This window comes from Macrotis lagotis, chromosome 3, assembly GCF_037893015.1.
Source record: "Macrotis lagotis isolate mMagLag1 chromosome 3, bilby.v1.9.chrom.fasta, whole genome shotgun sequence".
NCBI lineage: Eukaryota > Metazoa > Chordata > Mammalia > Peramelemorphia > Peramelidae > Macrotis > Macrotis lagotis.
The window spans coordinates 207172151-207196574 of NC_133660.1; the positions used below are offsets into that span (position 1 = coordinate 207172151).

Here is a 24424-nt window from a genome sequence, read left to right on the forward strand (position 1 = left end):
CCACCTCACCCTCCCCCCGGCTACTTTACTGACATTGCACAGACTGGGAAACCCGGGGGTATGTATTATACATACCCAGCAAGCACTGAATTTGATGGTGGCACAATAGGACTCAAAACAGCTTCAGAACTCTGTAAACGGGGCCAGGGCGTTTATACCCGAGCCTGCCTGCTCCAAGATATCCTGTTATGCTCCCTAAGAGTCCTGCCCATTAGAGAGAAATCCATAAACAAAAGCATACTCACTAACACAAAGTTGAATTCCCCCAGGAAGAAAAACAAACACCTTTCTCTGCTGGGAAAGTTCTCCGCTAATTCAATTCACTAATTCAGAGGCTTTCTGTGGATGCAAGTCACCTAAGCTACACAACCTCCCTGTGCGAACTCATGCTTCGAACTCCACGGACGATCTTTTCACAGTCACTAGAAACCCACGTCTACAAGCCTCTTTCAGCACTCCAGGAATGTTTCATTCTTGTCCAATCCTAAACCCTTAAAGCAGTCTACCTGTTCACTGCGAACAGCTCAGACCTGCCAGCCTGTTTACAGGCCACCTGTCGATTCCAGTCTTTTCCTATCCCCTTCCCCCAAATCCCTTGGCATATAAAAATCTATTGTAATCCATTTATCTACTTCTTCAATGCAGTTCGGGACTTACAGGAGTAGAGTACCAAAGCTGAACGATGAAGGAGTGGAGAATATCCTTAGTCCTACGTCCACAGACAAATAATTTCCCAATCCTTGGCACCATTCATCTGATACTTTGAATTGCTTCTGAAAGCTCTCAGCGTTTTCTTACCGTGGAACCTGAAGAAATCATTTTGCTTCTCCGTTGGAGTTTTTCCAAATGCAGTAAAAAAAAAAAAATAATAATATTAAGCAATAAGCAAGGTGTATGCAAATGTGTGTTAGAAATACAAGAGACCAAAAAATCATTTTTTTCAGTGTGGAAAATGTGAATAGTGAGTACAATGTTTACTCAGTTTCTGAATTTGACAACCCCTCTCTCTAAAAAAATGGGTAGAAGAAAATAAGTCGATTACGGACATCAATAATCCCAACTTTGAAGAATTAGCTTATCTTTTAATTTTAACTAATTCTTCAATAGTTGTAATGTCACATCGGATGTTCAATATTGTTTCATGGAAGACCAACATTGTGTAACATCCATAGAGAATATAGAAAAGCAATATTTTTGCTTCTTGCTTGGTTTCTTCGGTGGATTTAAAGTTTGCTTTTTAAAAATAATTTTCAGTATATCAGAATAGCAAATATATATGATGGCAGTTCTTAGCTATTTTTTTAAATTAAGGCTAAAGATTTGCAACTTAGATGCAATTTTACTTATAAGGGAAAATGGGAAGCGTTATCTTTTAGAATAAAACTAAAAAACTCAAACTGAAATGGAAAATTAATCGCAGGATGAGATCACGGAATTCGGTTTCAGGGTGCTTTCTAGAAGATGCCTTTACATTTTACGGACTACCAATTCCTATAAGGTAAGCCATCTTTTTAAAAAAAAAATAATTCGCTATTTAGCGCTTTCCTTAACGGACTACCTTTCCAAACAACTGGAAGAATGAGTGGATGGAATACGCCTAGAGTTGAGTCACAGGAAGCAGGAAAAAGGGGGCGTGTTCAATTTGTTGTATTTATCGGAATCTTTTAGAAGAGATACAGTGTTTGCCCCGTGTAGTCACATTTTTCTTTAACTTCTGAACACGTTTTGGGTGAGCTGATTTCATTTGTTCTCCTAGATGCGTTAAACTTTCTTAAATATATAGGTGTGAAGAAAATTTAGTTTACACTGCTGTGCATTTATAAGAGGATGCCTGGCTGGATGAGGCTGTGGGATCAGCAGATTTAGAAAAGAAGGGGTTAACCCCGAACCCAAGTCTTCCTCTCCTCAACTCGCACAGTTCTGTCTGTTAAAATCAACATTGCCCAGCTGGAGCTAGCCAATCAGCCGTCTGCTTGAGGCCGGCCCTGCCCAATGGGAAGGCGTGGGCCGCAGCTGTCATTCATAGGTGAGCAATGACACCAGTGCTGGGAGAAAAGGGAGAAGGAAAGAGAAAAGAAACAGATAGAAGCGGGAGGGGGGGCGGGGAGAGCGTCCTTGCAGCCTGAATCCAGCTGCCTAGAGTCCACAGCTGGAAAGGGAGACCCGAGAGAGCTCCAGAAAGAGAGTTGAGGAGAGACAGACAGAGACAGAGAGAGACAGAGAAGGAAAGGAGAGAGAGAAGGAAAAGAGAGAGAGAGAAAGAGAGAGAGACAGAGAGACAGAGAGACAGAGAGACAGAGAGAGACAGAGAGAGACAGAGAGAGACGAGAGAGAGAGAGAGAGAGAGAGAGAGAGAGAGAGAGAGAGAGAGAGAAGGAGGAGGAAGAAAGAAGGGTCGCAGGCGTCGGCCGGTGCGGGGCTCCGGAGAGGGCCCCCTCCTCCTCTGCCCCCCACCCCCACGCACCACCCCTCCCTCCAGAGTCCTTCCACTCCGGAGCCAGCGGCCGCCAGAGACATGAGATTACCCGGCTGAGCGGAGAAGCTCTTGGGGCGCTGACTCTGCGGGCGGGCGGGGGTCCTGCAGTCGGCTCGGCGGGGGCCCATGGCTGTGCGCAGCGGCAGCACCTTGACGCCCTTCTCCATCCAGGCGATTCTCAACAAGAAGGAGGAGAGGGCCGGCCGCCGGTGCCTGGAGGCGCGGCCGCCCGCGGCCAGGGGGGCCCCCGCGGGCCCGGCCGCCGCCGCTCCCGCCTGCTGCTGGAGGCTCTTCGGAGAGGCGGACTCGGGGGCTCCGGGGGGAGCCGGGGAGACGCTCTCGCCCTCCCCGGCGGGGCCCGGGGCGGCGGCGGCGGCGGCGGCGGCGGGGCGGACCGTGGGGAGCCCCAGGGGCTGGGACTCGGACTCGGCGCTGAGCGAAGACAACGAAGGGGAGCGACGCTGCCCGGCCCAGGCCAGGGGCGGCGCGGGTCGCGCCCGGGAGCCGCCCGGCAGAGGGCCGCCGCCGCCGGGGCCGGAGCCCCAGGCCAAGGACCTGGAAGAGGAGCCCCCGGGCCTGAGTGACAGCGAAATGTCAGCCAGCGTCTCAGGTCGGCCCCGGCTTCTGGGAGGAGAATGGGGGGGGGGGGGGCCTGGGCCAGGGCTGGGGGCTCGAGGGAGGCTTGGCGGGCCACGGGGGCGGACACGTCCTGGACCTGACATTCCTGGACTCCGCAGAGTACATTAGGGGGGTGGGGGAGAGGAAGGGGGACAAGATTTAGAATTCTAAGCCAGGACCCCCGCCCCACTTTCCCTAAAGGGAAGAGGATTCCTAGAGGGAAGTGACCAAGGACCCCTCCGCACGGCCCCCCCTCAGCTCCAAGCACGTGCGCCCTGACGAGCGGGGGACCCCGATTCTGCACCTCCCTCCCCACTCGGACCAGAGTCCAGAGACCCAGCGTCCTGATCGTGCCGGGTCTGGGCACTCGGGACTCCGAGGATCTTAAAGAGAATATGGCTTCCCAAGTCCCAGATGCCTCTTTAAGAGGAGAGCTGGAAACAGTGAAAAGTCGGGGGGGGGGAGCAGAGCGCTTCGCGGCCGAAGTCTGTCAGGACCCAAGGGTGCTGGGCACAAGGCGGCCCGGGTCCGTGGCAGCAGCCGAGCCAAGGATTCAGAAGCCCGCTGCGGAGCTAAGCAGAGGGGCGCTGGAGCCAGGGAGGAGGCGCTGGGAGAGGGGGAAGGCAGCCCGGGGGCCGGGGGTGGGGGGACTTTTTAAAAAGCCTTTAGAGCAGTTTTTCAACTTGGAGCCTCCCGGGGCAGAGAGGAGTGGAGCCGAGAGTAATCTAGGAAAGCTGTTCTCCTTTCACGGCTGGTTGGGAGGCAAGGAGGGACGCAGCGCCCCATTCCTTTCTGCTTCTTCACTTTTCGCCGGCGGCCGTAGGCCTCGGTGTACAGCGCAACGCAAAATGGTTTCTGACCGAGCTGGTGGAGGCCCAGGTCAGGGGACCTCTGTTTCCCCTGAGTGTTGGGAGTTGGGAATAGGGGGCTGTGGCAATGAAACCAAGGACAAAGCACCCCCCCACGTCCCCCCTCCCCGCAAAAAAGTAAAAAATAAAGACAGCGTCCACGGGGAATAGGAAAGGTTCTGGGTCCCCGTCCCATCCCTTCTCCTTCCACCGGGGGGACCAAAGGAGGCAAAGGCGCAGGAGCTGCGAGGGCGAGAGGGACCCCAAGCAACGCGGGTCTTCTGCCCGCTTGCTGCAGTCTCTGCCACTCGGCCAACTTGATAGCTCTTTCGACTTCTGAGTCCAGCGTCTCAGTCCTACCGGACTGCCTGTCCTCGCTCCTAGGGTGGTAGCAACCCGCCAGGTGCTCTTGAGACCCAGCGACAGACGCGTTGATCTATGCGTGCTTGTGTGTATGCGCAGGGGGGGGGGGGGGGAGAGGGGGGAGTCTGGAGAGGTGCGTGTGTGTATGCGCAGTGGGAGATGTAGAGCCTGGAGAGGCGCGTGTAAGTATGCGGGGTGTATGCGCAGTGGGGGGATGTAAGTCTGGAGACGTGCGTGTAAGTATGAGGGGTGTATGCGCAGTGGGGGGATGTAAGTCTGGAGACGTGCGTGTGTGTATGCGCAGTGGGGGATGTAGAGCTGGAGACGTGCGTGCAAGTATGCGGGGTGTATGCGCAGTGGGGGGATGTAGGGTCCGGAGAGGTGCGTATGCGTGTATGAGCAATGGGGGGATGTCGAGTCTGGAGAGGCGCGTGTAAGTATGTGTGTATGCAGTCGGGGATGTCGAGTCTGGAGAGGTGCGTGTAAATATGCGAGTGTGTATGGGCAGTGGGGGATGTCGAGTCTGGAGAGGCGCGTGTATATATGCGAGTGTCGGGGAGGGGTGTAGAAAGAGAGTGGAGCTGTGGGTGGGTTTATCTGCGGGCGAACGCAAAGTGGGGGGGGGTGTAGAAAGAGGTCCTGGAGACACAGAAGGAAAGGGTGGTGGAGATGCCAGTGTGGGACAGAAAGCGAGAAACCAGAAGCCCAGATGGTGCCAGAGAGCGCCCGCATCTCTCGTGCAGCTGCGAGTTCTCACCAGTGCCAGCAGCTAGTTTGGCACAGCCCCTGAGGAAGGGGCCGCGCAGCCCCCACACGGGCCCGTCCGGGGGAAGGCTCTCCCAGGGGCAACACCGGGCAGCCGGGAGGGACTCGGCTGTTCCTCCTGGACTAGGAGCCTCGCCCCTGACCTTGCTTTATGGTTTTGTCCCCCCCCCCGCCCCCCGCGTCAGCAGATCGCAGCCCGAGGACCGAGGAGGACGGAGGCGGAGGAGGCAAGTGCGAGAAGCTGCTGTGCGGCGGGGGTCCGGCCGAGGAGGAGCAGGCGGTGCCCAAGCCTCGCAAGAAGCGCTCGCGGGCCGCCTTCTCCCACGCCCAGGTCTTCGAGCTGGAGCGCCGCTTCAATCACCAGCGCTACCTGTCCGGCCCGGAGAGGGCCGACCTGGCCGCCTCCCTGAAGCTCACCGAGACCCAGGTGAAGATCTGGTTCCAGAACCGCCGCTACAAGACCAAGCGCCGCCAAATGGCCGCAGACTTGCTGGCTTCGGCTCCGGCTGCCAAGAAGGTGGCGGTCAAGGTGCTGGTGAGGGACGATCAGAGACAGTACCACCCGGGAGAGGTGCTCAGGCCCCCCTCCCTGCTCTCCCTTCAGCCCTCCTACTACTACCCCTACTACTGCCTCCCGGGCTGGGCCCTCTCTACCTGCACGGCCGCGGCGGGCACCCAGTGAAGGACCACGACTGCTGCCAGCCAGGTCCCCGGACGCCTCCGCAGAGCCGACCCGCCCCCCGCCCCCAAGCCGTCCGAGGAAAAGGACAGCGCGGACACTATTTATTATGATTTCTCTACTTCTGCTATTATTGCTGTTGTCGGGTCTCAGATGGCTTTTCATCAAGGGTGGGGGAAGTAAGGGCGATTCATTTGGGGGAGGGGGAGGGGAAAATGGGGGGGTTGGGGAATTGTTTTTTCGCCGAGTTGCCTAACTTCACAGACATTTACAGCAAGCCGAGAGCTTCGTCCATTCGGCCAAACGAGTTCATGGTATCCATGCTACCGAGATATTTGTATATATACATATCTATTTTTGTAATTGGACTGATGGGAAAGGGGGATCCGTTAGACCCCAAACTCACCAGAGTCGTACCGAGGACAGCCCGAAGGATGGCTTGAAAAGAAGCGGGGCTGCCTCGGTTATTTTGATTTGGGTTTGGTGTCTGTGTGTCTGTCCCCAGCCCTCCCCCACCCCCACCCCACCTCCTCCGGCCCTCGAGCCGGTGGCCCTGCCGCTGGCCCCGTTCCGTGCTGAATGTAAGTAAGCCTCGTTTTATGCCCCTTGGTTCGCTCTCCCTAGCTAGAGCCGCAGGACCCTAAGTGGCCTAGTGTGACACCCAGGCAGATGCAGTTTATCACCTTTAGGGAGACTTTCACGGAGACTCTTTTCTTTCTTTTTTTTTAAAAAGGGAGTTACGACTCGTAGCACTTTCCAGTTGTATTAAAATTATTATTGTTATCATTATTTTTGTATTCAATGTGAATATTTCTAGTCAGTGTTTTGAAACCGTTGTCTTCCAATGGGACTCTCCGGACTTCCCAGTGCCTTAGACCCCTCCCTTCACCTTTGCTCTCCTTGCTCCTATCCCTCCCCTCCCCCCAAAATATTCTCTTGCAGAAAACAAAGCTGTCTTGTTGGTTCTCTTGTCCCACTTACTGAGGTTCTCTTCCAGGTCACCTCTTCGCTTCTCAAGGGCACCATGCACTCAATCAGAATATTACTTTTAAAAGAATTGTGAATATTTGTAAGCTATATCCGCTTTTATTTTTTAATTTATAAACTTTAGTTGAACACAGAGTACGGTGTGTTGTCTTCTCTAAGTTTCGCTGCCCAATGCACGTTCATAGGCAGGAACGCTAGCAAAATTAATCTAGAAGGCACCTAAGGGCTCCCTCCTTTATTTTTTATAATTAACTTAAATACTTCTGATCCCCCCCAAAGAGGTCACGGTTCCAGATCCGTTGCCCATTAGCCTAGACCAATAGCCTGCCTGCTTTACAATCGCCCCCGGTTTTTTACGAGGCGCCACCACATGTCTTTAGTTTCGCTTCCTTGAGAAAGGGAAGAGCTTAAAACTGAGGAAGTGGCAGCTTTCGGCTGCCGAGTGTGGCCATGTTCAGCAGGTTATCTCTTCCACAGACCCAGGCAGGGGGTTAGCCCCGCCTTATCCCCCCCGGATGCGTGGAAGCACCTTAGGATCCGGATGGAAGAGACAATTTATTTAAGGAGAAAGGCTGGCTGCCTCCAGCCTTCGCAAACGTTCCGGAGGCGCTCAGCAGAAGCCCACACTCCAGAGGCCTCTAGTTGCAGCGGCCGGCATTCTTGAATTGTGACTTCTGCATCATTTAACCCAAACCCTGAAAAGTCCTCACCCTGGGTCCTATTAGAATACGGATGTCTTTATTTCAGACCGAATGTCCAAATTGTGTCTGCACCCTATGCCAGAAAACCTTTATTTATAATCTACACATGTAGCTCATACACATATGTCTGCATGTAGCATATGTATGTATGTATGAAGAAAGCTGCTTATACAACTTCACTGTTAAATTTCTTAGCCAATGACATAAAGAGCTGCGTGGAGATAAATAAAGTGTGGGCAAGCACTGATACAATAATACACGATTTCAGGCCTTCTCCCCTACTGGTTCTTTATACTACACAGCGACCATTCCCTTAAATTCAACAAACATTTAATAAATTACTATTATGGTCCAGGTACAAATAAATTGTATAGCTTTCACTACACCTCCCCCCAACACACACCCAGCATTATCAGTTCTCCAACATTTTTTACCCGTTTTCTGTTGGGTTTCCTATCCTTCCCAGGGCCCTGAATCTTTTGTCTATTCAAATTTTACACTCTCTGGGGGTTTTAAACGAATTTGGATTGTAACCTGACCCTTACAGTATGGCTCTTTGGGCTTTAAAAAATATTTTCCCCCTCATTTCACTACAAAATATATGTCTCAATACAAAGAGCTACCCACTTTTCGTTTGATTTTCAGGGTTCCTCCCATAGAAAGTCTGGCGCTCCTGATATGACTTCCTCTAGGCTGATCTAAGGAGCATCCGATGAATCTTCCAACCTCAAAGAGTAGGCATCGTCTTTGAAAACTTAGGTTTTTAAATGACAACAAATCATTTTAATTATTCAAGTGCGTTTCACTTCAACAGTGTTGAGGATAAGGGAATGGAGAGGAGGAAAAGGAGAGGAGGTTCCTTAAATCTTTTCGCCCCAAGCCTCTGAAGGAGGTGCTCTTTTTTTCCATCAGTCACCCAGGTGATGATGAAGAAGATGATCTAGACGATGTGAGGAGGGCGTAGAAAAACCATCATGTTATTCCTTTCATGCTTCCTTCCTCTGGTTTCTTTTGTTGGACTTGGTCTGATGGATTGTCACAGGGCTGTTAGGGAAAATATTGCTCAGATGAATTAAGATCAGCATTATTGAGATTTCACTTCAACCACATCGAATCAGCGCTTATGTAAATACAAAAAGGAAGTGTCGGTCCTGGGCAAATGCTTGGAGGTTTATTTCGGAACTGAGGAGGTTATCCGCATGGAGACTTCCAACTCCCCATCAGCACCATAACGATTTTCCAATAAAGTTCCGGAAAATAATAGGGTTTACTTAAAAGGCGACAGAGGCGAAGGTTGTGGATACTTCCAAGAGCACAGTTTTTTTTTTTCAAAACACATTTTATTTACAAAAGTCCGGTGCCCTGCACTTAGTAGGAATTTACAACTATCTTTCTCAATGAATTCTTCCTTCCCCAAGGTCTGGCTCAGGGCACAGTTGACAACGCCAGTTTCTCTTCTGGGTAGAAATAACGGTTGATGAAGGGCAGGAAACTTGGTTAGATTTGGGCTATTTCTTCCACCCTTCCAGGAGCTGAGATGTTATCTTAAAACATGAACTCCCTAACACCAAGGCCTGTAAGGCTAAGGTTGGGCTCCAAGGGGAGTACTGGAGAATCTTGGTCACCTTTCCTTTCTTTTCTTTTCTCCTTGCTCTTTTCCTCAAGGTAAGGGTCGCCCGAAAGCCCTCGGCCTCCTAGTCTCAGTCCAGGAGACAAGATAATAAAAATAAAAATAGTAGCAATAATAATGGATCATCTGTGTTGAACTCTCTGTAAAATCGCAAGAAAGTCATAAATCCTCCTTGGTCGGCAGGCGGACAAAACTCCATCTCTGTTGAGATGGGCTGTCTGACTCATCCCGACTCTAATCTTGGGTTGTCTCAGCCTCTTTCCTATGGCTTGAGGGACGCGCGGGATAGATGAATACTGGAGTAAGCAAGGATCCGGGAGGGGAGCTGGGGACAGGGAGAGGTTTCATTCCATTGCAGTCCAAAGGACCACAGTGGATCCTCTCCTACCCCTCCCAGCCTGTTACCCGAGTGGGAGGGGAGATGACAGGCATCCACTCAATTCTCCTTATTCTTTTCTTTTCTTTTTTAACTTCCACAGTCAATTAACTCTCAATCGAACGAGCATCACCTAATGAAACCAGGGAAACTGTTTTCGCTATTCCTCGCAGGTTTTCATTTAATTCAAATTTTAAAACATAAGGCTTGTGATTGTTATGTATAGGAGCTAGGGTTAGAGATGGATTTAACTCAGTACAGAAAGGTAAAGGTGAAGTGTGAGCAGTTTTTATTTTTTAAGGATGGGACCAAAGCATACCGACCCATACCAAATCATCGCAACCAGAATTCACAACTCCAGCTTTAAGGGTAACAACGCCCTTTCCTCACAACCCTGGGAGAGACCATTAAGTGCTGAAATATTTTCTCATTTTACAGGGGAAGAAACTGAGATTCAGAGAGAAGTGACCTGTGCTGACACAAATTGGAAATTTCTGACCCTTCCTTCTAAACCAGATCTACTGACCCTCATATCTAAAACTCCCGACTTGATTTAAATTTTAGACATCTCCTTACCCAAAGTTCTCTACATTTCAGCCAAATAGCGGAAGACTTTATGGTTTTCTGTCTCCATTATTTATTAAGCACAAATATACTCTCGAAAAAGACAATTCTCGTTCTGGAATCTGCAAGAAGAGTACAATACCTACTCCGACCTAAGGAACCTTGATGACCTGCTTAATATCTCAAGAACAAAATGACTTTCTCAAGCCTTCAGAGAGGGGGAAGAGTTGTGGGGAGAATGTCTGTGGGATGGACGTTTCTCTCTAATTATCCAAATATTTATTAAGGGCTCGGGGGCGCAGAGTTCTGCTTAACCCTAAGGGAAGTGCACCACTCTCTGATAAGACTAACAAAGTATAAATAACACAATAGTACAGGAGAAATGCATTGAAGAGAAGGAAAACAAAATTTACACGAAGACTAAAGGAGCAATCCTGATAATTTCTGAAGTGTTGGAACTAAATAACTGTTTTAGGAGAAAATCATAATGACAATCATAATCTCCAAAAGCTGTACTGAGCAGACAAGAAATAATATTAGCACTGAGTGCAGTCAAAGAGATGGATGTGCATCCAAAAGATAGGAAAAGAGGAAAAGAAGGAAGGAAGGAAGGAAGGAAGGAAGGAAGGAAGGAAGGAAGGAAGGAAGGAAGGAAGGAAGGAAGGAAGGAAAAGGAGGGAGGGAAGAAAAGAGGGAGAAAAATGAAAGAAAGGAAGGAAAGAAGGGAAAGAAGGAAGGATAAGAAAGAAAGAGAAAGGGAGGGAGGGAGGAAGAAAGGGAAGGAAGGAGAGAACAAAGGAAATAAGGAAAGGGGAGGTTGACTTGTGGAGAAAGAATAAGTCACATTTCTATGAAGTTGTACCTCTTACCAAACACTTTCAGGACACCATATTGATCCCTGCCAACTCTATGAGGCAGACAAGGCAAATATTTTTATATCCACTTTACAAATGAGGACATCGAATCTCCAAAGGTTAAGTTCCGGGCCCAAGGGCCCAAGCTGATAACAAATAGTAGAACCAGAACCTGAATCTGGTCTTCGGATACCAGATCTAATATTACACTGCAATAGACATAGAAAGGGGGGAGAGATTGAAAATTGAAACAAACTTTAGGAACACATGTGATTGAAAAAAGAAAAAAAAAAGCTGGGCATTCTAAATTCCAAAAGGGCAGGTGGAATTCCAAGAGAGAACGAAGAGTTGGATTTTTGCCATTGTATGAGCCAACTTTTTGGCGTAATGTGTATCGGAACACACGTCTTGTTTCCCATGGTAACTTCTGGGTGGCAGACACCAGATCCTATTTATCTTTGTAAAGGTGCTTTGAACACACTGGTCTCTTAATAAATGCTTATTGATTTGGGGGCTATCAAGTCTGGGGGACAAAGACGAATTCCGAGCTTAGTTAGTGTCTTTTATACTGCTTTTTAGGAGTCGCCTACAGAAATGGACAGGTTTGAAGGTGACGTCTTTTTTTTTCTTTCAAATGGCTGTTTGCTTTGAGTGAGAGTGCAGAAAAGGTAAAGGGGGGAGAGTAGCCTCTGGCATTTTGGGAATGGAGAGCCATTAAAACCTAGGGAAGTTAATAATCGATTTATAATAGCTTAGATTTTGAATTATTTAGTCCAGTCTTTTGGTATTGCAGATTCAACAACTGAATCCCAGAGAGATGAACTTACTCACCAGGGTCACAAAAAATAAAAAAATTGACAAATGTATAGAAGAAAGCGCTCCTTCCTCATAATCAGCAGACCTATTTTGAGGGTTTTCACGTTTATAAGGGGTCTCTCTCTCTCTCTGTGTGTGTGTGTGTGTGTGTGTGTGTGTGTGTGTGTGTGTGTGTGTGTGTATGATTATAGGTCAGTAACATTCTCTCCCCGTCTTAACTCTTGCTCCTTAGTACCTGGAGCAGATCATCTTTTGAAGGGCTAGACTATCTGCAAAATGGGGATGAAGCTTTCAATACATACTTCTCTCAGGTTGTTTAGAGGATGGCATTTGCTTCTTTTAATGTTGTAGGGGGGAAAAAAAAACTTCAGAAAAGACTTAGTCGAACTTTGTATAAAGTGCCTACTTCCTAATCAAGAATATCTGTACTTAAATGTTGTCTGTCTAACCCTGGGCAAGTCCTTAGAGCTCCCAAGGAGAATCTCTTAGACTTTAAATTCTAGTCCAGATGCTGACCTGCTTTGTTAGGAGCATCCTGCCTGGGTACTACCACTGAAATCACAGGTCTGATTAAAAAAAAAAAAAAGCATGAGCGTTATTAGTGGGAAATCAGGGACTCTAGACCTGATCCTTTGTCATTCAATTTCTGATTCCCTTGCCCTGTTTAAAAAAAAATAAAAATCTTTTCCCTTCTCTTTTCCTTCCTTCTTTTTGTAGGTGTGTCTCCGATGTCTTTTTGACTTTGTCTTACTAAGTCTCTCCTTTCTCTCTCTCTCTCTCTATCTCTCTCTCTCTCGCTCGCTCGCTCGCTTTGTCTCTTTCTGTGTGTGTGTTAGTGTCTGTCTCTGTCTCTCATCGTTCACTTTTTCTCTCCACCCCAATTTTTGGACGCGACTCTCCGATTATTTTAGCCCCTCCAGCGCCAAATCCCGACCCCCGAGTTCCTGCTAGTGCCATTACGCATTATGGAGGAATTTCCGTCCCTGTGAAATTCCAGCTTCCAAACCCAGAGTGAATTGCTTGCCCCTCCTGGCCCTCGGGCCGCACTACGGGCTGCAGCTGTTCCAAGGAACCCGCAGCATTTCGCTCCCCCAGGCTCATTTCGTTCTCCCAGGCTCCGGTCCTAATGGAAGTACCAGTACAAAAAAACAAACAAACAAAAAAGCCCTGGTACTACCTCTCCAACTGAAGCGTCTTGGGGTTAGGGGGCATTATGATGATTTCAACTTGATACTTTCTCCTTTAGGCTTTCCCTTGAAAACACAAATGCCACTAATAGGGTCAAGGAGTGAGGTGATTTCGCGATTTCCCTAGGGATCAGCTCTAGTTAGAAGCGCATAGATTTGCCCTCTCTCGGACCTAGAGGGTTTAGAGAAACCCATGACCTACCCATGCCAACAGCCCAACTCGCAGGAAAAGTGACTTCCCGATGACTGTTTCCCCACTTGACTCCCAAGTTCAGTTAGTAGACTGTAAACTTGACCGCGGTTTACTGTTCCGACGCCCTGATGGCCTGAGGAAATAGCTAGCAGGATCAAAAGATGTGGAGCTGAAAGGGACCTTATAGGACATCGAGTCCAAGGCTCTCTTTTTCTGGATGTAACTGAGGACACGCTAACAGCCTGCATTTCTATAGCGCTTTGTGGTTTCCAAAGGTGCTTTTTCCCTAACAGCCCAGTGTGGGTGGTCAGTCCCCATGGAGAGAACAACTTGTATAGCTCAGGGAAGGGTGAAAGAAAGAGTCTACTGAAATGCATCTCCTTAGGTGGGGGAAACACTATCTCCATTTTATAGATGACTGAAGATGAGATAACTTGGCAACGGTCGGAGAACTAGTTAATGTCAGAGCTGGGGCTTGAGCCCGGATCTTCCAGAGTCCAAGTATAGGACTTTTGTATACAGTGTCCTGAATCATTGGGGGGGGGGGGGGGCAGTTATTTATGAGAGTGAATTTGTCTTCTTAAAATATTTATGGGATAGGGGGCAGGGATGAACCCATAGGCCGCCTAACTCCTTGCCCTCTTTATGAAGGTCATTATCAATAGGCCTTTTCTTACTCCTTTCCTCCGGGTAGATCGACTTAAGCTCCTAGGCAGACAGTTCTCTGCATTAGGACTGACCACCCAGAGATACTGGGTTTCCCACACACACCCCCCCCCTCCTATTTTGGAGAGAGAAAGAACCCAGAAAGAGCCAGCCAGAGCAATGTCTCTGCCGACCACCCTGTACTTGGAAGAACTGGGCTCTTAACTCAAGACTGGAATAATTGAGACGCTTGCGTTTGTCCTTAGATCGAAAGCACGTTTCAAGGTGGGGGGGGGGGGAGGCGAGAACTTTTCTTGACTGTTGTCAGCCAGGAAGTGAGGGGTGGTAGATTTGCTATAAAACCAGTTCTAGTAAAGCAGTTCATTTTAATAAGCTTATTAACGTTTTTGAATAGCTCTCCTTGTGTTTTTCAATGGCCCCTATTTCACAGGGCCAAGTATTATACATATGTATATAATTTATAAATGCATATATATATATATATATACACACACACACACACACACACACACATACATACACACATATACGTGAGAACCCACTGTGTACACTGTGTCTGTGGGTCTACAGTTAGGCCCCACAGATGTCTATTGTCTCTGCTAAATGGCATGCTGTAAACACAAAGTCTAATGTAGGCAGTAGCTCTTAGCTCCTACCAGAAGCTGAAGGAGGCTTCTGTGCTTACAATTGACATAGGAGCAAGTAGGAGCTCCAAAGTGTTAGTATGGACATTACCCTCTCCACAGTTTCGGAGGTGCTCAGAAGCAAAGTATCTATCGACCTCAAAACATATCTGTCAGAGTCAGAGCAGCCTAACAAGAATAGCTAGCAATTAAATAATGTTCTAAGATTTGCAAAGCATTTTTATATCTATTGTCATTTAATCTTCACAACAATCTTGTTTGGCAGATGCTATTCTTATTCCAGTTTTAAGATGAGGAAACTGAGGCTGAGAAAGGTTAAGTATCTTCCTACTAGGTCCCACAGCTAGTATCTGAAGAACCTGAATTAGGATTCTTGCCATCTTTGAGAGCAGGGGTCAAACAAAATTGATTTTAGTTAAGATTGGGAAGTGGTTGAAAACAAGATATGCCTTTTGAATTGGAATGCCTCTGGAGTGCTTCTGTTCAAATGAAGAAGAGGAGAAGAAAGAAAAGAGCAGAATGACGAGAGAGAGAGAGAGAGAGAGAGAGAGAGAGAGAGAGAGAGAGAGAGAGAGAGAGAGAGAGAGAGAGAGAGAAGGGGATAGTGGTCCCTATTGGCATTACTTACATAAACTTTTATTTAAAGATCTCTAAGGAAGGAAAGGTCATTCACACTTGTGCCTCTACACTACTAAGATAAAGTGAGGCCCTGCCTCCAACTCCCTGGATAAAATAACTAGGAAGCATTGGCATTTAGGTGAGGCTGACAGGAGCAGTTTCAATCTCAGCCAAACCAGGGGTTTTCATTTTTCCTTTTAGTGGATGATTTTTCCTATTATCCTTTGGCAGTTATGGGTCTGCCCCCTCCCCCTGCCAATTCAGGGATTTCTGTCTTATAAAAAGCTGGCCACTAAAAGCTGAGGAATAAACACAAAGCCTAGGGTCAGACTTGCCATTTCAAACAGTTGGGTTTTCCTCCCTGGCACCCAGGTCCTTCCAACCTTTACCGAATTGTCCAGTATTCCATTTTAGTAAAAGAGAAAGTAACAGTTACGTGAATATGTGAGCATACTGTGTTTGGATTAGCAAATAAAAACCTGTGGCATAACATTACAGTAATATTGCATAGTAATATAATATAATTAAATATAATAAAGCAATCAAGGAAACATACTTTTATATATCACTAGGAAACACATACATGTATATATCACTATAAAGTAGTAATACAAGTACTATTTTCCCTCTTTTACAGTTTATAACTGTTTTTCATATCTTTGTGTGTGGGAGTGGGTACTAGAGAATTCTGACCAAATGAAGGAAAGTACAATAGAAAAGCAACCACATTTTAGACTTCATTAGGGGAATGTTTCCAATTTTGAAAGTGAAAGGAAGGGAAGAAAATAAAAATAAATAAATAAGAAAGAAAAGAGGAAGGGGGAAAATAAAGAAGAGAAAAGAAAAGATGGAAAGGGGTGGGGGAAGGTGACAGGAGATGTTCTTGGGAGAGCCAAATGAGACTTAAATGTTTAGGGGTCTGGAAACCAAGAGAGCAGCGATTTTGCCCAGGCACTGCAGAGTGATGCTTGGCTTCAATTCTGGCCAACCACCCCCAGACACATCTGGGACAGAGATGTGGAGGAGTCCATTAATTTAAATTAGTAGGTGGTTAACAATTCAAGGGGTACTTGGAAGAGAGACTAAGGCGCCAGTTAAAAGGGAAAGTTGGACTGGATTGCTTCGATTTTAGTTAAAAGAAGATTGGTTGGGAGATTTCTACTTTATGTTTAATTGAATCTTTTTGCAAAACCCAGGATTTGACGGCTAGAATGAGTTTTTTTTTCCTTTAAGAAAGCTTTTATTTATTTTGAGTTTTACAAAAGGATGAGTTTTTAAAGCACACTTGAGGTAGTGAGTCTATGAAATGAACGAAGAACTGGTAGACTTCATGGCTCCCCAGCAGGTCCCACAATTTTAACTTCCAAGTTGCATTGCACTCCCATCCCCTTAGATAACTGGCAAAGGGGTGCACTTTTTAGTACAGCCATCAACTATTAGTTAACAAGGTATCTCCTGACTGAGCTTTATTCTTTTAAGTATCTTTACAAGAGTCTGTATAGGGTAGTGTGGGGAAGTATAGTGATTAGGAATCATACATTAGGGGATTGAACTCCAGTGCTAGGGAACTGAACCCTTTCTGGCAAATGGAATCAGAGCAAATAAAATTTGACCTTTCTTCAAAATAAATGTGCACATGATAAATTGTGTTTTTTAAATATCTGCCTCAAGAATCCTTTAGACAATAATCCTATTGCATTTGAGATGGTATCAGTTTATAAAAACAGGAGTTATCAAAATTTACATTCAGAGTTACATTCATAAGTTAAACCAGACACATACACAAACACACACAAACACATACACAGACACTTTTCTTGTCTTTAAATTTAAAAAGTAAGTATTTTTTTTAAGTTTCTATCATATACCCAGCCAGGAATTATGCTTTGTGATGGAAAAAAAAAATAGCAACAAATGAAGCTTGTAAATCTATTGAGAAAACAAATTGGCTTGGAGCAATTAAAGGATTTTAAAAACAAGTCTATAAACCTGAGTTAAAAATAAGAGGTTGGGGCTAAAAGGTTAAGAGAAGGGAACCTGAAGGAGCTGAGAACTAAGGTCAAAGAATTCAAGAGTAAAAACAGTCCAAAAGTCTCTCTCCATCCTTTGTCTTTCTTTGCCTCTTACATTTGGAACCAGAATGCTTTTTTTTTTTTTGAATTAACTATTCTAGCCTCATTCACTCTTTCCTCTTCTTGCCTTCATTTGGTCCAAGCCTGGAACAAGGAAGTTCAAAGGAGAAAGATTTAGAATGATCCTAAGTATCTTCAGAGGAACTGTTTCCTTAAAGTTCACTTCCCTACTTCCTCTTTCTAAAGTTCAGTAAGGTGTAAGGGAATGCTGTAGAGATTTGAAAAGAAGCCCACTAGGAAGAGTTAAGGGAAAAGAGGACCTAAAAATGGAAGCGAGATTGAAGGCCAACGGGAAAAGCTGAGGTTGAAGCTAGGGCTTCGTGGAGATGGAGATGACAATTTGTGGAGGAGGGGTGGTGTCTGCAATGGGGAGAGAGGCAAGTTATCTGCCTAGAGACTTCAATTCTATCTGGTGACCTGCTTGAATTAAATGGAGTCGTTGCCTTTCTTGATTTAAGGAAGGTCTGTTTGGATTTTCAGGTATTCATGTGACTTTGCCCACTAGCTTTTTAAGCTGAGGCTCCCACTGGGGAAAGAAAAGTCCGTGTCTTTTTAATTTTCTCTCTCTCTCTCCAGTGGCTCTTTAAGCGATTCAGTGCTCTACCCTGATCTTAATAATCACACAGTGAAATGAAGTGCATATATTTCTTTCATCTGAACTGCTCCGTCAAGAATTGAGGGATAAGAAGAAGGGGAAGGGAAAGTAAAGAGTTACATGCAGAGAGGCTGATTTTTCCTTCTCTGAAATGAACAGGCTGGAGAGAGAGGCTGTAGATAAAACTAGTAAGTTGCATTTTAGTTCCAAAGCAGAACATGTTAGAGCTGAAACCGGCTTTAGAAGACCCGACAGAAAAGCAACAGTTTATATTCTGAATTAGAAAGTTGGAAGCAACTTTAAATCACAATGTCAGAACTGGGAGAGGGGGTGGATCTCAGAGTCACGGAGATGAGATTCCTAGAGGCCTTTGGCCTTAGTCTTAGTTTCCAGCCTGTCATAGGCCCCACATAACCATAGAGTTGAAAGAGACCTCAAGTGACTGGCAATGAACCCTTCCCTCATAATTTCTGAGACAGCTCTCACCAAGGTCAGGTGAAAAGTCCTGTTGGGACTCCAGCTCTAGGGAGACAGTTAGGGGTGGGGGAGGGCATCTAAGGCTCCCTAGGGAAAGAATTGGAAGTCTTCTCAATTCCATCGAAATTCACTGAAATTCAGGAGACGCCCTTTTCCTCCCCCACCCGACTGGGCCAAAACGGATTGGCTAAAGCGTGGCAGCTCTGGCCACAGAATCCTTCCCCTCCCCCAGTCTCCAGACTGGGCCCAGGCTTTGTCCTCTTCCCACCCCACCCCTCCCATTCCTCTAGCTGAAAAGCTTGGGAGGGGGGGTGGGGGTGGGAGGGCACTGGGCAGCCCAAGGGCCTGCCAACTGAGGTTGCGGTGGAAGCAGTTCCCCAAAGGTGCCAGCTCTCTCGGCTGGGCATGGGGACAGCGAGAGGAGGGAGCAGAGTTCTCCATCTAGAAACAGGGATGGGGGGGGGTGTTCTTTTGCCTTTCTCTCCTCCTTGGAGCAAAGTTTCTGCCACAAATGAGATGCTCTAGTTCTCTTCAAAATGATAAGAACCCACAATAGTCTCCAAACGCTCAGCTTTGCGTTGAGACTATTTTGAAGGGAGGCGGGGAATAGAAGGAGTAGAGAGGAAGAAAGGATCTTAAGGTTGGCCTAGGGCGCATCTCAATGGGGGCTGGAGGGGAATGGGAGTATGCGGAGAGGAAGGAGGAGAAGATGAGAAGGAGGAGGAAGAGGAGGAAAGCGAGGAATGGGAGGAGGAGGTGGGGGAGGAAGACCAGGAGGAGGAAGACAAGGAGGAGGAGGAGGAGGGTGTGTACGTCTGGGCCCGGCCGAGGGGAGGTTATTAATGCCCTCTACAGTTTCCTATTAAGAAAATACTGCGATTTTCCAGCCCCTCTTCCCTCCCCAAGGCCCCGATCCCGGTCTTCTGAATGCGAGGCCTGTATATTTGTAGTTTGATTTCGGACGTCAAGGGCAATTTCTTGATACAACTTAATGGACTCCGCTTGACATCCATAATGGTTCCTAATCATTAACATTATTTTTGCTAGCGCGGAGACATGTTCCAGTTGTTGTGATAGATCACATTTCACCTATAATGACGGAAAATTACCATTTCTAATTCTCCGGTTTTTGACACCTAAATCCACAGACCATATGTGGCGGCCTGGAGCGCGCGGGCCTGGCTGGACTGCGGGGGCGGCCGGCGGGGGCTGGACCGGCCCCGGCCGCCGCCGCCCGCTGAGCCTCCCCGCGGGGCTCCGGAGCCGGCCCCGCGCCCGCAGAGTGGGTGCCCAGACCGGCCGCTGCCCCCTCTCTGGCTTCGGAGCTTCTCCCATTCCTTCCAGGTCCGCTCCCCAGGGTGCTGGGGGCGGGAGGGGGAAGGGAAGCGCCACTAAAACAAAACCTGCCTCTACCACCTTGGAGTCTGCCAGTTGGAAGGCACCTTACAGGGCCTTTACCTGGCACTAGCGCCCTTCCCTATCTTACTGTGGCCCGTGGCTTTCCTGTTTGTAGCGGACTGGGACTGGCTTCGCCTTTCTTTGTGAATCTTCAGTTCTTAGCGCCGTTTCTGCCACCCCGGGAGGGCTTCGCATAGGTACCTTGACTTAGCTCTGCCTGGCCCTGTTACTCCCATAACCACTCAGATGTAAACTGCTAAAGGATTCAGACTGTTCCTTATCTCAATGGGGCGATCTATTTCCTGGGTTCTTTGCCCGCCGTAGGTGTTGGATGAATTGTTCCTTCAAAGCTCACGGAGCAGGTGCAGCGACCTGGGGATTTCTTGCTAGCATCTCCTCGCGTCCAAAACACAAGCACTCCCTCCCTCAGGGTATTAATTTGTCTTCATGGGGCAGCTGAGAGTACTGGTCTTGGATGGAAGCTTCAATCCAGCCTGTCACTTGCGACTTGCTAGCTGTGTGGCCTTGGGCAAGTCACTTAACCCTGATTGCCTCCCATCCACGGTCATCTTCTGTCATCCCTAGTCTTTCAGACCTGGTGACGGGACTCAGCTCCACAAGAGAAAGTGAGGCTGGTGACAGTTTATATTCTTGTCATGCCATCACTTCCCCTGAAGACAGAATGAGGGACAAACATCAATTTAATTCTTTTCCTAAATTGTATTTACGTACCAGTTTATCTGTGCGATCCTTCCCCCACCGCCACCCTCTGTTCCCAGGAGAATGTAAACTCCTTGGTGGTGTGCCTTGCAATGGGTAGAAAACGTTTGTTGAATTGAATCGAATGGAGCTGTTCCATATCATTTTACAGGCGAGGAAACTAAATAAGACTCCCAGAGGTTAAGTGACTTGCTCAAGGTCACTCAGTTAATGAGTGGCAGAACAGGGACCTAAAAGACCCCCAGACCCTCAATTCCCTGTCATATTCCCAAGATCTTTGGAGGTCTTGGTTATATAGCATCGTTCCTGCCGTCCACCCATAGAGAACAGCTTGGAAGTCAGGTGATTTGGCTGTAATTATCCATAAAACTGGATACAACACAGCATCTCTCTCTCTGCTTCTCTGTTTCCGCCTCCCCAACCTGTTCGGCGGTGGAGGGAAGTGGAAGAGGCTAGGAGGGGATTAAGACTGTGGTCTGAATTAACTTTAAGGTCCGTTCCAACCCTAGGGTTTTACAACGCTCTCGGATGGAGTTTTCCTTCTCACTCTTGTCCTTAACTCTCTCCTTGCATTTTACGGTTCTAGTCACAGGGTTCTGCACTCAACATCCCTTTGTTTCCTGTCTCTGAGTCTGTGCCCTGGAGGTTCCCCCAAGTCAGGAATGTATTTCCTCCTCTTCTACCCAAGTTCTTGCTCCTGCTGGTGAGGAGGAGGAGGAGGACCTAGATGACTCTAGAGGAGAAAACGAGGCTGGTGACTCAGGACAACCCCCTTTTACTCAAATCCAATTCACGTGCTTGTCTTGGCTTCATCTCCCCTGTTGTCAAGCTCTTCTTTGAGAATGAAGGACAGACATCACCACCACCACCACCACCACCACCACCACCACCACCACCATCATCATCATCATCATCATCATCATCATCTTCACCCAGCCTAGAATGCCGGTTTCTGTGAAGATTCAGGCCAAGTACCACCTTCTTCCTAAAACTTTTTGCTGTCTCTCCCCACCTGCTCAGGCACCTGCTTCCCTCTATTAATTATGTATACATTCAATAAAATTGGCTATGTGTTCCCCTATTAGAATATAAACTTCTGGAGGGAAGGGACTGTCACTTTAGTATTTGTATCTCCACGGTTTAGCAAGGTGCCCTGATATGTTTATTAGTAGGTGATTAATAAATGTGTGTTGAATGATTGATTGCTTGGAACAATGGCAAAGGATTTGAAATCCGAGTCAAAAGGCTTATTTTCGGATTCTGGCTTCAGCAACCACTAGCTGTGTTACCTTGGGAGAGTCATTTTTATTTATCTGAGCTTCGGGTTCCTCACATGTTAAATAGAGTGAAGGGTAATTATACAATCTACCCTATAGGATTTGGAAGAAAGTACTTTCAAGAGCTGCAGATTCCTGAGGAGTGGTCCTTTCTAAGACATGGTTTCAGGAAGTATGAGGGTCAGGCAAGTACAGTGAAGGCTATGACAAATGGATGACCAGAGTGCTCTGCTTCTGTGAAATATAAAAGGAACCAGAGGGGAAGGCTTCCACTGTGTTGAGGCATCCCCCATGGAGAATTTGTGATCACAGACAAGAATCTCACAAGATAAAAAGTTGTGGATCAGTGGAGGGACAGATCCATAAGATTATCTGGGACTCTGTCTGGAATAATCAGTCTAGCCCAAAGCTACTGCCTTTTCTTTCTGAATATGGAGAGGATAGAGGGAACAATGGAGGCCAAGGCTTTTCTCTTGAAGATCTCAGTCTATCCCACATATCTTTAAAAGATTCCTTTTTGGGGTAATGAAAGAACAAAAGTGGCAAACTTAACCCTGGGCCTTTGCTTCGCTGGGGCTCAGTGCTTTTCTCTGCTTTTCTCTGAGACTACTTAGCCCACATTTGCTTCCTGGGGCTTGGGCATACTAGTCAGGAGATAAGATCTGCTTATATCACCATAAGATAAACACAATTCTCTCAATTGAGAGTTCTCTCATATGTACTGCTGCTACTCTTAAAATCTTGACACTTCTAGTTTCCTTTGTCGTTTCTAGGTAGAAAAACAAAAGTTCATGATCTTAACTTGGAGAGAGTTTCCATGTGTTGCTGATGAATTAAGATTTAATCATAAAGATAATGGGAAAATGTTTTGCATAACTTCATATGTCTAATAGGTATCGTGTTTCTTGCCTTTCCAATGAGTGGGGGGAGGGGGAAGAAGGGAAAAAGAGAACTAGAATCTAAAAATAAAATGTACTGAAAAGATTTTTTTAAAAGATGTAATCAAAAAGAATGGATCTCCAGTGTTCATGTCCAGGTCATTTCAAATAATAATATCAAAGGGTAGAATTCAATCAGGAAGCATTTATTAGCTTCCTACTTTGGGCTAGGAATTGTGCTAGGATTTAGGAATAGAGACTCCAAAGTCTCTGCCCTCAAGTAGCTCACATTCTATGGGGTAAACAACAAATATTTATATATATATACACATGTATATGTGTGTGTGTGTGTGTGTGTGTGTGTGTGTGTGTGTGTGTGTGTGTGTGTACAAAATAAACATAAGGTGGAGTGAAAGAACTAGCAGTTAGGGAAAGGTTTCATATAGAAGCTAGAGCTATCTTCTTTTAAAATAAATTCCTGGGGTGGCTAGGTGGCATGGTGGATAAGGCACCAGCCTTGGAGTCAGGAGTACCTGGGTTCAAATCTGCTCTCAGACACTTAATAATTACCTAGCTGTGTGGCCTTGGGCAAGCCACTTAACCCCATTTGCCTTGCAAAAAAAAAACCTAAAAAAAATTCCTTATTACTATCTTTTAAAAAATATTGTCTATTTCCCCTTGCATTTCACTCCCTCCTTGCTCCCTAGAGTGATGGCATATAAAAATAATTTTCAAAAAGAGTGGGAAGAGAAGCAATCAGCAAAACCGATGAATACCTGGGAAAAATATGAAAATATATGTAATGTAGCCAACACCTGAAGTTCTCCAAACTCTTCAATTAGTGAGGGGAAGTGTGTACTCATACTTTTTCTTTGGAACCAGATTTGTTCTTTGTATTTTTGTAACACTGATTTCCTTTTGCTTCATGGTTGTTGTTCTTTCTATTTGCTTTGTTGTAGTCAATGTATATATTTTCCTGTTTCTTTTTGCTTCCCTTTCCATCAATCCATATACATTTTCCCATGCTTCTCTGTTTTCATCACATTGATCATTTCTTACAGCAAAGTAATATTCCATTATATTCATGGATCCCAATTTGTTTTACCCTTCCCTAATACTTTGTTTCTACCTTGCTTGTCTAATAGTGTTGCTAAAATATTTTGTTGTATATAGGGACTTCCTTTTTCCTAATAACCTGACAGAGGGAATATGTCTTGTAGTGGAATAATGGGTAAGAATATTTTCCTCACTATATTTGCATAATTCCAAATTACTTTCCAAAATGTTTATTCTAATTTGCAGATCTACCAACAATACATTAATGTGTCTATTTCCCCACAATTCCTCCAACATTGATTATTCCCATCTTTTATCACTTATGCCAGATATGAGGTGAAACCTTCAGGTTTTTTAATCTTTTTTCCTGTTATTAGTGATTTGGAATAAACCTGAATCCTGAAGGGAATTAAGAATTCTTATAGGTAGAGGTAAAGAGAGAATGCTCTCCAGACATGAGGGACAGCCAGTGAAGAAGATACAGAGATGGGAGCCAGAATGTTTCCTGTGAATAGGCAGGCCAGTTTGGTGGGAGCATTGGGTGTGTGAAGAGGAATGCAATATATGGGAAAGGTCAGGTTTTTGTTTTGAAGGACTTTAAATGTCAAACTGTGAACTCTATATTTGATTTGAGGGTTGATAGGCAGTCTCTCTAGTTTACTGCATAGAAGGTGACTGACATGTTTAGACCTTTTTGCCTTACTTGGCAATTGGAGAGAATGATTTGGAATGGGGAGAGAGACTTGAGTCAGGAAGACCATTTAGGAAGCTATTACAATAGTCCAGCCCAGAGACACAGAAGACAGGTGGAAAAGGTATGAAGGTGGCAAGAAAATGGCAAGATTTGGCAATTTGTTGAAGTGAGGAATATAGAATAATGCTTGGATTTCCAAATATAGAAGGCTA

General features: G+C 46.4%; 1 protein-coding gene across 1 annotated transcript; it reads left to right on the plus strand.

The window, feature by feature from the left end:
- Positions 1 to 2602: 2602 nt before the first annotated feature.
- NKX3-2 (NK3 homeobox 2) lies at positions 2603 to 5752 on the plus strand. The gene is made up of 2 exons (XM_074227492.1): positions 2603 to 3086; positions 5256 to 5752. Exons 1-2 carry the CDS (start codon positions 2603 to 2605, stop codon positions 5750 to 5752), a joined length of 981 nt encoding a protein of 326 aa, XP_074083593.1.
- The last annotated feature ends 18672 nt before the right edge of the window (positions 5753 to 24424 follow it).

What these genes read in the sequence shown, in the direction of transcription:
- NKX3-2 (XM_074227492.1), top strand. Translation starts at nt 2,603, where the DNA reads ATGGCTGTGCGCAGCGGCAGCACCTTGACGCCCTTCTCCATCCAGGCG. An exon ending in AATGTCAGCCAGCGTCTCAG is followed by an intron (nt 3,087 to 5,255) that starts GTCGGCCCCGGC and finishes CCCCCGCGTCAG; the next exon opens with CAGATCGCAGCCCGAGGACC.